A 13,529-nucleotide genomic window follows, 5' to 3' on the forward strand; every position below is an offset into this window, starting at 1 on the left:
CTTCTTCCTCTTCCTCCTCCTCTTCCTCCTCCTCCTCTTCTTCCTCTTCCTCCTCCTCTTCTTCCTCCTGCTCCTCTTCCTCCTCCTCTTCCTCCTCACATGATTGTGTCCAGAGTGAACACCTCTATTATAAAGCAGCCTCGAGGTCGAGTGCTTCCAACGTTATAATACACAATACATACGACTGTGTGCTGCGATGTAAAGAGGAAGAGGAGGAGGAAGAGGAGGAGAAACTGATCTAAAGAGGAAGAGGAGGAGAAACTGATCTAAAGAGGAAGAGGAGGAGGAGGAGGAGGAGAAACTAATTTAAAGAGGAAGAGGAGGAGAAACTGATCTAAAGAGGAAGAGGAGGAGAAACTGATCTAAAGAGGAAGAGGAGGAGGAAGAGGAGAAACTGATCTAAAGAGGAAGAGGAGGAGAAACTGATCTAAAGAGGAAGAGGAGGAGCAGGAAGAGGAGGAGAAACTGATCTAAAGAGGAAGAGGAGGAGGAAGAGGAGAAACTGATCTAAAGAGGAAGAGGAGGAGAAACTGATCTAAAGAGGAAGAGGAGGAGCAGGAAGAGGAGGAGAAACTGGTCTAAATAAAGACCATAAAGAATCGGCTTTACTTACTAAACACACCAGCTGTCTTCTCATTAAAGTACACTAACTTTACATAATTGCAGAGGCTCATAATGTTTATAAGAAGGAAAGGAGGGAAGGAAGGAAGGAAGGAAGGAAAAGAAGGAAGGGAGGAAAGGAAGGAGGAAGGGAGGAAGAAGGAAGGAAAAGAGGAAGGGAGGAAAGGAAGGAGGAAGGGAGGAAGAACGAAGGAAAGGAGGAAGGGAGGAAGGAAGAAGGGAGGAAGGGAGGCTAGAGGAAAGAAGGAAGGAAGTGGGGTAGGAGGGAGGGAGGAAAGAAGGAAGGAGGGAAGGAAGGAAAGAAGGACAGAGGAAAGGAGGGAAGGAAGAAGGAAGGAGGGAAGGAGGAAAGGAAAGAAGGAAGGACAGAAGGAACAGAGAAAGGGAGATGGAAGAAGGAAAGAGGGAAAGGAGAAAAAAGGGGAAGGAAAGAAAGAGAGAAGGTAGGAGGGAAGGAGAAAGGAAAAGAGGAAGGGAGGAAGGAAGGAAGAAAAGAAGGACAGAGGAAAGAACAAAGGCAGGAAGGTAGGGGGGAGGAAAGAAAGAGAAAAGGAGGGAGGGAGGGATGAAAGAAGGAAAGAAGGGAGGAAGGAAGAAAGGAAGGAAGGAAAGAAGGAACAGTCAAAACAGACGGGGTCATTTTGACCCGGCCCTCTCATTCATAAAAAGGATTAAAGGAATATTTTATCTTATATTCAAACAAACAAACAAAGTAGTTTCAGACACAAACACAGATGATTATAAAGCTTTAATAAAATGACACAAACTTCACTGTAACCTTTAACCTACTCAAACTGAGGATTGTTGACATGTCATCACGTTTCTATGCTGCATTAAACAAAGATTAATTAATTATATGTAAACATTTTTCATGGCGTGTAAAACCTGATAATGTAATAAAACCTGATAATGTAATAAAGTGCATTTCCCAATAATGTAACAATGTCTGTATAATAATGATGATGTAATAAATTATGACATCATTGGGTTTACCTATTTTTCCAGAACCTAATAATGTAATAATTTCCCAATATTGTAATAACATTTTTTTTATTACATTATTGGGAGTTATTACATTATCAGGTTTCCATGGCGACAAGTCAACCTGTTTCTAACCAGCAGTTGGTCCAAAACTTCTTCATTAGCTTCACCTGTGTGATCTAATTTAATCCAATAACAGCAGCACTGATATAAATTCTACTTTTATGAAGTTTATACATTTTCTACGACGGAGTATTAGGACCAGGCAAAAAATAAAAATAAAATAAAAAGTTCGGCACAAGAAAAAAAAAAAAAAAAAAAAAAAACAGGCCAAAAAAAATTTCCGCCATGAAAATTAAAAAAGTAAAAAACAGGCACAAAAATAAAAAAGCCCGGCACTAGAAGAAAGAAAAAAAAAACACAGGTTAAAAAAAAAAAAAAAGTCTGGCACATGAAAAAAAAAAAAAGTCCAGCACAAAAAAACTCCAGAAAAAAAAAAAAAATCCAGGCAAAAAAAAAGTTTGGCACAAGAAGAAAGAAATAAAAAAAACACAGGTAAAAAAAGAAAGAAAAAAAAAACCCAGAATAATAAATAAATCCGGCACAAACCCCCCCCCAAAAAAACAGGCAAAAGAAAAGAAAAGAGAATGAATTGGCTTTACATTATTGATATGATTCATTTATCAGTTACGAATAAAGCTGCTAGCAGTCAGTCGCTCTACTAGCTTGGTTTGATCCTGCGGTGCTGTGGTCAAGCCTCCGCAGGAAGTTGAGTTCATTCTTCTTTTTTTTATGCCGGACTTTTTTTTTTTTGCCTGGCCCTAATTCTCCATCGTACATTTTCAGTTTTTTGTTAATATTGTCAAAAACACTAAGTGGTGTTTCTGTACTGAGTTGCATTATATTGACTGGTGTTCCTAACATTTTGCTCCCTCTCATGTATGTTAATGGAGTGGACAAAATAATAGGAACACCAGTCAATATAATGCATAATAATAAGGTGCATTTCCCAATAATATTATTACAATATTGGGAAATTATTACATTATTAGGTTCTGCAGAAATAAGGTTAACCCAATAATGTAATAATTTATTACATCATCATTATACAGAGATTGTTACATTATCAGGAAATGCACTTTATTACATTTTTTATTGAGTTATGAGGGTTTTTATTACATTAACAGGATATTATTATTACATTATCAGGTTCTTCATACCTTAATACACCAACATCACCCACTTTGACCTCAATAATAAACATAAAGTAGAATTATCAGCTTCTTAACAATGTAAACAAACACTGAAAATGTATAAACGTCATAAAAATAGAATTTATATCAGAGCTGGATTGAATAAGATTAAACAGGTTTAATAATAAAAAATAAAAATAATAATAATAATAATAATAATGATAATAATAAAGAGGCCAGTGAGTGTTTATGCATCATAAATACACAAAAAAACAACAAGCTGATCAAATTAATCCAGCTGATGATTGGAGGCTTTGGCACTATTACTGTGTTTCTTACTATGAAAGACAAAAAATGACCTAACAATAAATACATAAATAAATAAATAAATTAATAAATACATATTTTTTAGTCGTGAAAAAGGCAAATTTTACATTTCTACATGTATTTATTTGTGTATTTATTTATTTATACATTTATTTCTGTATTTCTGTCTCCTTATGTTAATGAGTAAAATATATGTATTTATTTATTATGCATTTTTCATATTTATGTGTATTTATTTATTATTATGTCATTTTTCGTCCTTCATATCTTCCAGCCAGAGCACGACTCTCACATCTCCTCTTTCTTGCAGATGACATCAGATATCGTGATCATGCCTCCGCCGCTTCCTTCGCCGCTGTCATGACGTTCTCTGCAGACGTTTTATCTTTCCAGGTTATTGGTTATTTGAAGAGTTTGAATTTGCGTAGCAGCGGATGGACAGTCTCTTTGGGGTACGGCCTCAGAGCCAAGCAGGTGGGGATGTTCTCCGGCTGCTCGATCCAAAGCTTGTGTGAAACGCCGGCTTGTGTTAGATTCTCCGATAGACCGGACAGAGCGGCTTCATCTGGAGCCTGGAGACACATAACATACACTTTGAATGAATGGATGTCTTTTAATTAAAACTAATAAAAGAGGTTAGTTCAGATTGAATCCAGGGGTTTGTTGGTCACCATCTGTTCCACCTTCTGCCCTCTGGGGGGCGCTAAAGATCACAAAAAAAAACCCGGGCTACCAGATTCAATCACAGCTGCTTTCCAACAGCAAAACGAACCCTGAACGACTCATATACCCCTTTTCCACTGAGCTGGAGCTAGAGCTTGCTGGGAGCTGGTGCTACAGCGAGTGCTCAGTTGGTGTTAACCCGAGCAACTCTTACGAACCTGTTGTGTTTCTACCGGCAAGGAGCTGGCAAGGAGCCACGCGATTACGTCACTGTATAACGTAGCCAGCGTGCGCCTTTGAAGCACTTCCATGATTCACCAGTGAGAGGCAGCAACATGCCGCAAGGCATCTAGCCCGCCGGAAACGAAGAAGAAGAAGAAGAAAACAAAGAAGGAGAAGAAGAAAACAAAAGACAACAAAGAAGGAGGAGAAGACGACGAAGATGGAGGAAATTGCGGCCGCGATGCAAGTGCTGTTCATGTGTTTGCAAGCCTACATAGAAATACAGGAACGGTGTCGCGCCAAAACGTGATCGTCTGCCAGAATCTGATTTCTGGCCGCGGGAGCACGCACAGCAGTCCGTTGAGCGGTAGCGCTAAAACGGTCATAATATGCATTTACATACAACTGTACGTCCGCAATTATAAATTAGACTATAATGAATGTGATTTATGGGTGTGTGTTCAGTAAAGAAATTATCACTTTTGCAATGATCCTCGTGACTCTGCATTGTTTTTTATCTGATCTGGGCCCTACGTAGTATTTGATTCCCATGTTGGGATGTGTTTTATATCTAATATTATTGTTTATGCCTACTATTTGGAGACAAGACTATAAAAGACATGATTTATGGGAGGGTTACATACGCCTATAAAATAACGAACAGTTTTCACCTGCCAAAAATTGATTAAAGGCCAAATACAGTTACTGAAAGCTGACTTCTGCCTAAATATGACTTGATCTCATTCATAAGCTTCATAATATAAACACTAGAGCTCACAGGACAGTTTGGAACTCTTTTAAAGGACCATTATAACACAAAATAAGGCATTTTCACCGGCCAAAAATTGATTTGAGGCCAAATACAGTTACTGAAAGGTTATTTCTGCCTAAATATGACTTTATCTCATTCTTGAGTCCTGCTCACATAACCACGCCCCCAGTCCGCTGACGTAATCGGGTCTTGCTTTAGACCAGCAAAGACTTGGTGCTCGCTCTGGCTCCCGTTCTGAGGCTCGGGCCTGGAGCTTTGGCGGTAGAAAAGCAAAGAGCAGGTGCTTAGTCAAGCTCTAGCTCCCAGCAAGCTCTAGCTCCAGCTCAGTGGAAAAGGGGTAATATAGAAATATATGAGTCAATACAACACTGTCATTTAAAAATAATAATAATAAACAATCTTATGAGGCGGTTTAACCTGTGTATGTGATTTTTTTTTTCCTAGGATGGCAAAGTAATTTTACCTTATGTGTTATTTAATTTTGTACATTTGCATGTATAAAATATGTATCAGCTGGAGATGATTTTTTATTTTTTTATTTTATTTAATGCATTTTATTATTATTTTTTTTTAAACTATGGGTCACATTAAAAAAAAGTCCAGGTAAAAGAAAAACTGGTGCAAAAATGGGCCAAATTTGACCCTGAACTGTATGTAACAGGTGTTAAAATGACTCTTTATTGATATAATATGCTGTCAAGTCAAGTAAAGATTTATTAGTAAAGCACATTTAAAAACATCCACAGTTGACCAATAGAATCATGCACAAATAGGCTATAATAATAAATAAAAACAATAAAAAGAATAGTAAGAACTCAATTTAAAACTAAAACTAAATTAGAATTATATGAGTCACTACAACACTGTAATTTTAAAATAATAATCCTAAAAAAAAAAAAATCTTATTAGATGTGCACGTAGATTCATAGCAGCCTTAAATTGACTGAAATTTGACGTGACGAGCGTTATTTTCTATTCCTAGGATGGCGAAGTCATGTCAAACAGCTGCAGAGTAGGGCGGGGCGTGGCTTCACCATCCTAGGAATAAAAAAATAACATGCATGTGTCTTACCGCCAGCACTACTTTGTGCATAGAGTCCAGCTCGGCCAGATACTGCTGGGTGTCCGGCTCCCCGTAGTGCAGGTGGATGGCGGCAGTAGCAGCATGACAGGCCTGAGTTATCACGGCTCCCAGGGGCCACGAGAGCTTATGAACCAGGTCCGACCGGACAACAACATACTGCACCAACCTGCTGGGAGAACCGGCGGCTCCTGAAGCTGCCATGTTCAGCCTGGGACAGGAGTTTGTTTTTACTTCCGGTTCAGCTTCTTCTTCTTCTGTGACTATTACTTTAATTTTAATGTGCATGTCGCCACCTGGTGGATTTACACTGGAACCTCCACTAACTAAATAACACCTGTTCACCATTTCCCACTCTGCTATAAACAAGGTTGGGAAGGTTGCTTTGGAAATGTAATAGTACAGATTACTAGTTACTCTATTTAAAATATAATAAGTAATGTAACTATTTCAATCACTTAATCAAAGTAATGTAACTTATTACATTTGAGAAAGGTAAAGGATTGTTGTTTATTCTTCTTTTACCTAATTATTCTCTTCACTACTTACCTTTTTTTTGTTTTTTTTGTAATATAAATTCTTATTCATTTCAGCCAAGGATAAAACATGCTTAATCCAAATATACAATAATGAATTCAGTCATTGAGAAAGTTGCAGAAAAAACAAAAAAAAGAAACAAACCACAAAAAATCAACAACTAGAAAAGAAAAAAGGCAGCTCCACATTTACCCCACCCAGTATCTTATGTTTCTTGTACACACACATACTTATATACAGACATATACATCATTTGTTCATCAACATACTATAATACCCTCTCTCAAGATGTTGCGATGAAATTTTGTTTGCATTATTATTTACCCTGGCATTCATGTTTTCAATATTTTTTAGAATAGAATAGAATAGAAAGTCTTTATTGTCATTATACAAAGCACAATGAAATTGAGATGCCGTCTTTAAAGTGCAAAAAACAAAAATAAATAAATAATCGCCATTATTTAATGCAGTTTAGTGCATTTATGGGTTTAGCGTAAAAGCTGTTGTGTAATCTATTTGTGCGTACTCTCAATGTCCTGTAGCATTTGCCTGAGGGCAGCAGCTCAAACAGCGAGTGTCCTGGATGTGATGAGTCCCTGAGAATATGGCGAGCTTTCCTGAAACAGCGGGAACTGTACAGATCTTTCAGGGAGGGGAGAGGGCAGCCGATAATCTTCTGGGTTGTGGTGATGACCCTCTGGAGCGCTATCCTCTCTGCAGCTGTGCAGCTGGACAACCACACACACACATGCAGTAGGTCAAAATGCTCTCAATGGAGCAACAATAAAAGCCTCATAAATGTGTCATGAATTTATGCCATTTGTTACGAACCCCAGCTCGTATGGGAAAAGGGAAAGTAACACAGCAAACCCGGTGGAATGGATTGTGAAATATGGTGGTATTTATTAAAGTTAAAGTTGACACGTGATGAGAAAATAATGAATGCAACAGAAAAGGGCCGCCAGGTGCTGATAAATAAATAAAGATAACGAAAAGAGAACTCCTTACAAACGAAAACGGAGCTTACTGCCTAAATACTAATACACAACAAATAGAATAATACTAAACAAGAACCTGACTACCTACTCTGGGTCAAACGAAAACCGAAATACACAGGATCAGCACCCCTAAACCTAGCAAAAGATAACACAGTAGAAAACAATGCAGCTACAGGTATTTACCTCAACCTGGCCCAACTCTGGGTAACTCAACATACAACCTCATGCACAGAACAACAGTATAATAATGATCCAAGGTGCCTGCCCCCGTGGGCAGCACACACCTGCTCTTTATCCTCATCACTCTCACGGGAGCCGCCCCACACCAATCAGCCTGATTCAGCCCCAGCCGTCAGTCATCAGCTCCCTGGATCTACTGCAAACTGTGGGGTGGACACACACACACACACACACAGGAAGGGAAGAAACCTTACATTCGACTTAAGGCCATTCTCTATAAACTCTGGCCTATGTGGACTCTTCCAGTTACGTAGGATAAGCCTTTGACAGCTACAACAAAAACCTTACTTACTCCAGGAGAACATCTGCTCTCGTCATGATGAGGTGATGAAGATGTTCTGCCGCACTGATCAGCAGAGTATCTGTTATCTCTGCTCTGTGGATGAACATAAAGGCCACGACACAGTCTCAGCTGCAGCAGAAAGGACTGAGAGGCAGAGAGAGCTCGAGGTGAGTCAACAGAACATCCAGCAGAGAATCCAGGACAGAGAGAAAGATGTGAAGCTGCTTCAACAGGAGGTGGAGGCTGTCAGTCTCTCTGCTGATAAAGCAGTGGAGGACAGTGAGAAGATCTTCACTGAGCTGATCCGTCTCATCCGGAAAAGAAGCTCTGATGCGTAGCAGCAGATCAGATCCCAGCAGGAAACTGAAGTGAGTCGAGTCAAAGAGCTTCAGGAGAAGCTGCAGAAGGAAGTCACTGAGCTGAAGAGGAAAGACGCTGAACTGAAGCAGCTCTCACACACAGAGGATCACAACCAGCTTCTACACAACTACCCCTCAGTGTCACAACTCAGTGAACCTACAGACTCATCCAGCATCGATATCCATCCTCTGAGATACTTTGAGGATGTGACAGCAACTGTGTCAGAGCTCAAAGATAAACTACAGGACATCCTGAGGGACGAATGGACAAACATCTCAGTGACAGAGACTGAAATGGAGGTTTTACCATCAGAACCAGAGCCCAAGACCAGAGCTGAGTTCTTACAATATTCATGTGAAATCACTCTGGATCCAAACACAGCCAACACATATCTGTTATTATCTGAGGGGAACAGAAAAGCCGAAGCAATGAGACAACAACAGTTTTACTCTTGTCACCCAGACAGATTCATTGATTGGTATCAGGTCCTGAGTAGAGAGAGTCTGACTGGACGTTGTAACTGGGAGGTGGACTGGAGAGGGAGAGCAGTTTGTGTCGCAGTCGCATACAAGAATATCAGCAGAGGGGGAGACTCAAGAGAATGTAGATTTGGATTTAATGCCAAATCTTGGATGTTAAATTGTCACACTAACATTTATAATTTTTGGTTCAACAATATTCACACTCCTGTCTCCGATCCTCGTTCCTCCAGAGTCGGAGTGTACCTGGATCACAGAGCAGGTATTCTGTCCTTCTACAGCATCTCTGAAACCATGACTCTCCTCCACAGAGTCCAGACCACATTCACTTATGCTGGGCTTTGTCTTTATTATGGAGCCACAGCTGAGTTTTGTCAACTCAAATAGACAGAAGTCATTTCAGACTTGATGTGTCAGATTCTGTGTTGTAATTCTTATCCTTGTTTCTGACCTACACAGAGATCAGCTGTCAAGCTAATAGCAATAGTCAACACGTCTTTTACTTTTTGCATGTTTCGTTGATATTTTCAGTTTCCTCTAAATGTCACTTTTTTCCTGTGTGTTTTTATCCATGTCGGCTATTGTTGGAAATGTTGGTGTCAGTTTGGTCTGATATTAGTTGATTTGATGTATAAGCAATATGACACTGAGTGATTCTTTGTGTAAGCAACACTGTACACTGCATAATCAAATACTGCATAGATCAGCAAAACCACAAATACCAAGGAAATGCAATATGAGGAGGGTGAAGCTTTTACCAGGTACACTTCACCATGTGGTAGGAATAATATGAAGTTAGTGTGAATTAGTAGGTGATGAAAGTTAAAGAAAAGCCATGTTATTTTTATTTTATCGGCTAAGCTGACTCAGAAATAATGGTGCCTAGCAAAGGCCATGTTGCACCATTGCCAGTCTAGAGGGTCATCATAGACTGATAACCTATGACCAGGAAAACTGACAACCAATGGTGGAAAATAGTTTCATGTTTGTATTGATGTATTTGTGTCTGCTGTTTCTTAAACACAAGCAGATTTTCCTTCATCATAAATATTTAGTTCTCATCACTTTATAAATTGATTTAGAAATGTACAATCAAACTGTAATTATCATAATAATAATCAGGAAGGAAGATCTCCTCTGAGATCAAGGAAAGAAGAGGAACAAACAGTCCAATGTATGTTTTGAAACTCCTGGATGGAGAAGGTAGGGAGAGAACCTTACCCAGAAATCCTCTATTACCTTGTCCATACCATGTTGATTGTTGTACCTTGTTACACCTGAAAGAACAAAATAAAGACCATAAAAAAAGGAAAGAACAACACACAAAAACTGAGAACAAAGACTCAGATTCCTCATGCAGGCTCTGAGGGTTCAAGTGAAGAAGAATATGCTGTGTGGATGCTAAGTGTCAAAACACTTAACTTCATCCACAAGCCCCAGTGGTCAAGCCCACAGCGACACATCTTTCTTTCAGTTCATTTTGAGGGTGCAACACAGCCAGTATCCCTTTAAAACTGCTCCTACTACTGGAATGAATCAGTGCTTGATAACTCCTCCCTTTTTTTCTTGCTCTCAAGGACAACAATCTCCACTCTGAGCTCATATTTCCTTTTTCCTCCCCTTCAGATCTACAGTTGGAAGATGTGTTTAACCAACATGTCATGCAGTACAGAGTTATCAGGCTGCTTTTACTATTGAGCCACATGTTGTTCAGATCAGAGCTCACACGTTTCACTTCTCAGAAAGTGAAACTCGGACAGTCATTTCCACTGAGAGCTGAAATGGCGCAGAAAGGAGTTGAGCTTGACCAAGAAACCTTTTGTTGTTCAATCTGTCTGGATCTACTGAAGGATCCGGTGGCTATTCCCTGTGGACACAGCTACTGCATGAGCTGTATTAAAGGATTCTGGGATGAGGAGCATCAGAGGAATATCTACAGCTGCCCTCAGTGCAGACAGACCTTCACACCGAGGCCTGTCCTGAAGAAAAACACCATGTTAGCAGCTTTAGTGGAGCAGCTAAAGAAGACTGGACTCCAAGCTGCTCCTGCTGATCACTGCTATGCTGGACCTGAAGATGTGGCCTGTGATGTCTGCACTGGGAGGAAGCTGAAAGCCTTCAAGTCCTGTCTGCAGTGCCTGATCTCTTACTGTGAAAATCACCTCCAGCCTCACAACACTGTTGGTCAACTTAAAAAACACAAGCTGGTGGAGCCCTCCAAGAAGCTCCAGGAGAACATCTGCTCCCGTCATGATGAGGTGATGAAGATGTTCTGTTGCACGGATCAGCAGAGTATCTGTTATCTCTGCTCTGTGGATGAACATAAAGGCCACGACACAGTCTCAGCTGCAGCAGAAAGGACTCAGAGGCAGAGAGAGCTCGAGGTGAGTCGACTAAACATCCAGCAGAGAATCCAGAACAGAGAGAAAGATGTGAAGCTGCTTCAACAGGAGGTGGTGGCAGTCAATCGCTCTGCTAATAATGTAGTGAGGGACAGTGAGAAGATTTTCACTGAGCTGATCTGTCACATCCGTAAAAGAAGCTCTGATGTGAAGCAGCAGATCAGATCCCAGCAGCAAACAGAAGTGAGTCGAGTCAAAGAGCTTCAGGAGAAGCTGCAGCAGGAGATCACTGAGCTGAAGAGGAAAGACGCTGAACTGAAGCAGCTCTCACACACAGAGGATCACAACCAGTTTCTACACAACTACCCCTCAGTGTCACAACTCAGTGAACCTACAGACTCACCCAGCATCAATATCCATCCTCTGAGATACTTTGAGGATGTGACAGCAGCTGTTTCACAGCTCAGAGATAAACTACAGGACATCCTGAGGGAGGAATGGACAAACATCTCACTGACAAGGACTGAAGTGGATGTTTTACTGCCACAAGCAGGGCCCAAGACCAAAGCTGAGTTCTTAAAATATTCATGTAAAATCACTCTGGATCCAATAACAGCATACTCATATCTGTTATTATCTGAGGGGAACAGAAAAGCCGAAGCAATGAGACAACAACAGTCTTACTTTAGTCACCCAGACAGATTCACTGTATGGCGTCAGGTCCTGAGTAGAGAGGGTCTGACTGGACGTTGTTACTGGGAGGTGGACTGGAGAGGGACAGGAGCAGTCGGTGTAGCAGTTGCATACAAAAATATCAGCAGAGCAGGAGACTCAAATGAATGTGGGTTTGGACACAATGCCAAATCTTGGATGCTATATTGTCCCTCTAATGGTTATGAATTTTGGTTCAACAACATTCAAACTTCCGTCTCAGGTCCTCGTTCCTCCAGAGTCGGAGTGTACCTGGATCACAGAGCAGGTATTCTGTCCTTCTACAGCGTCTCTGAAACCATGACTCTCCTCCACAGAGTCCAGACCACATTCACTCAGCCTCTCTATGCTGGACTTTGTCTTTATTATGGAGCTCCAGCTGAGTTGTGTAAACTGAAATAGACAAAATTCAGACATGTGTCAGATTCTGTGTTGTAATTCTCCATATTTTTGTCTCCATGTTTCTGAACTGCACAGAGATTAGCTGTCATGCTAATAGGGATTGTCAACACTTTTTTTTAACTTTATGTATGTTTTGTTGACATATTCATTTTCTTCGGATGTCACTTCTTCCTGTGTGTTGTTGTTGTTGATTTATCTTTGGAGGCCATCACTGTTCGTGAGGATGTTTTTAACCTTCACTGACATCTGCAGAAAATGTAAACTTCTCTTTGTTCTAAATATTAGTTTCATGTCTGAATTGAAGTAATTATGTGTTGTTGTTTCTTAAACAGAGATAAAAGCAGGACAACCTTGATCATATTCACAAATTTATAAATAAATGTTCATGTACATAGGTGACATCCTGGGTTAAACTAACTGTGTGGATGAAGTGAATCTAAACATTAAAATCATTGAACAGACTTTACTGTTTGGATGTGTGAACAATCTGAAGCTTTACATAATAAATAAAATTGTTGTTATTTTCATTTTCTGGAGCTACTGTTAACATGTTATACTGATGGGAAAATACAAATGTCTTATTCATTTTATGTTCCTATAACCAATTATACTAATGTCTTATATCCATTGATTGTACTTTTATATTAGAATATGTAGTAGAATGGTTAGCGTGACTATTTTTATGACTATAGTACATGATTAAAAGTGTGTGCATTATACCTTGCATTCCACAAGTGTGGAGTAGAGGCCACGAAGCTAAAAGGTTAAAGAAGCAGTAGATTTCCAAGCCTGTGTTTGTGAACTGTTTTGACTAAGAGAATGTGAAGGTCGCGGAGAGAAGGAACGGGAGGGTACAGAGAAGAAACAGCCCAGCACCTGGTGCCCTGATAACGTGGTGGACAAGAATGATTTGTTTCCTTTGTTTAGTATAAATCTCACTCATCAGGACTGCCCTGGCGAGCATTTTTCTATATGACCCATCGTGGATGGTTGTGTATTTTCGATCTGCTCCTTCTTGCAAGAATTAAAAGTAACTTGACTTTTGAACTTGGTCTTTGCCTCAGTCTTGTATTAAATTTTTCTATCATATACTGTAGAATAATCTATAAAAAAAAATACATATATAACAAACTGATCAAATGGTTTTATCTGTAAAATATTGATCTGATAGATATCTAAAGCTGTCAAATAAATGTAATCGAGTATAAATTATAAAATTATGGAAGCATAGTGTCAACAAATTGAAATACTCAATTGTTCTTAAGTACAGTGCTTGAGTCAATGTATTTAGTTACTTTCCACAGCTGGAAATTCTTT

At 39.7% G+C, this 13,529-nt stretch overlaps 2 protein-coding genes and 1 pseudogene across 2 annotated transcripts; 2 read left to right on the top strand and 1 right to left on the bottom strand.

The window, feature by feature from the left end:
* Positions 1 to 3,196: 3,196 nt before the first annotated feature.
* ptrhd1 (peptidyl-tRNA hydrolase domain containing 1) lies at positions 3,197 to 6,070 on the bottom strand. The gene is made up of 2 exons (XM_062436842.1): positions 5,852 to 6,070; positions 3,197 to 3,694 (listed from the first exon to the last, which is right to left on the bottom strand). Exons 1-2 carry the CDS (start codon positions 6,062 to 6,064, stop codon positions 3,524 to 3,526), a joined length of 384 nt encoding a protein of 127 aa, XP_062292826.1. The 5' UTR covers positions 6,065 to 6,070; the 3' UTR covers positions 3,197 to 3,523.
* A 2,021-nt stretch (positions 6,071 to 8,091) lies between these two features.
* On the top strand, positions 8,092 to 9,235 carry LOC133998004 (tripartite motif-containing protein 16-like; annotated as a pseudogene).
* Positions 9,236 to 10,538: 1,303 nt separating this feature from the next.
* On the top strand, positions 10,539 to 12,283 carry LOC133997241 (tripartite motif-containing protein 16-like). The gene has a single exon (XM_062436814.1). The coding sequence runs from the start codon at positions 10,539 to 10,541 to the stop codon at positions 12,210 to 12,212; it is 1,674 nt and encodes a 557-aa protein (XP_062292798.1). The 3' UTR covers positions 12,213 to 12,283.
* The last annotated feature ends 1,246 nt before the right edge of the window (positions 12,284 to 13,529 follow it).

Source organism: Scomber scombrus, chromosome 17, assembly GCF_963691925.1.
Source record: "Scomber scombrus chromosome 17, fScoSco1.1, whole genome shotgun sequence".
NCBI lineage: Eukaryota > Metazoa > Chordata > Actinopteri > Scombriformes > Scombridae > Scomber > Scomber scombrus.

Excerpts from the sequence above, each read along its gene's own strand:
- ptrhd1 (XM_062436842.1), bottom strand. The coding sequence starts at position 6,064 with ATGGCAGCTTCAGGAGCCGCCGGTTCTCCCAGCAGGTTGGTGCAGTAT. Across the intron at positions 3,695-5,851 it reads TGCACAAAGTAGTGCTGGCG|GCTCCAGATGAAGCCGCTCT; the intron begins GTAAGACACATG and ends ATGTGTCTCCAG.
- LOC133997241 (XM_062436814.1), top strand. The coding sequence starts at position 10,539 with ATGGCGCAGAAAGGAGTTGAGCTTGACCAAGAAACCTTTTGTTGTTCA.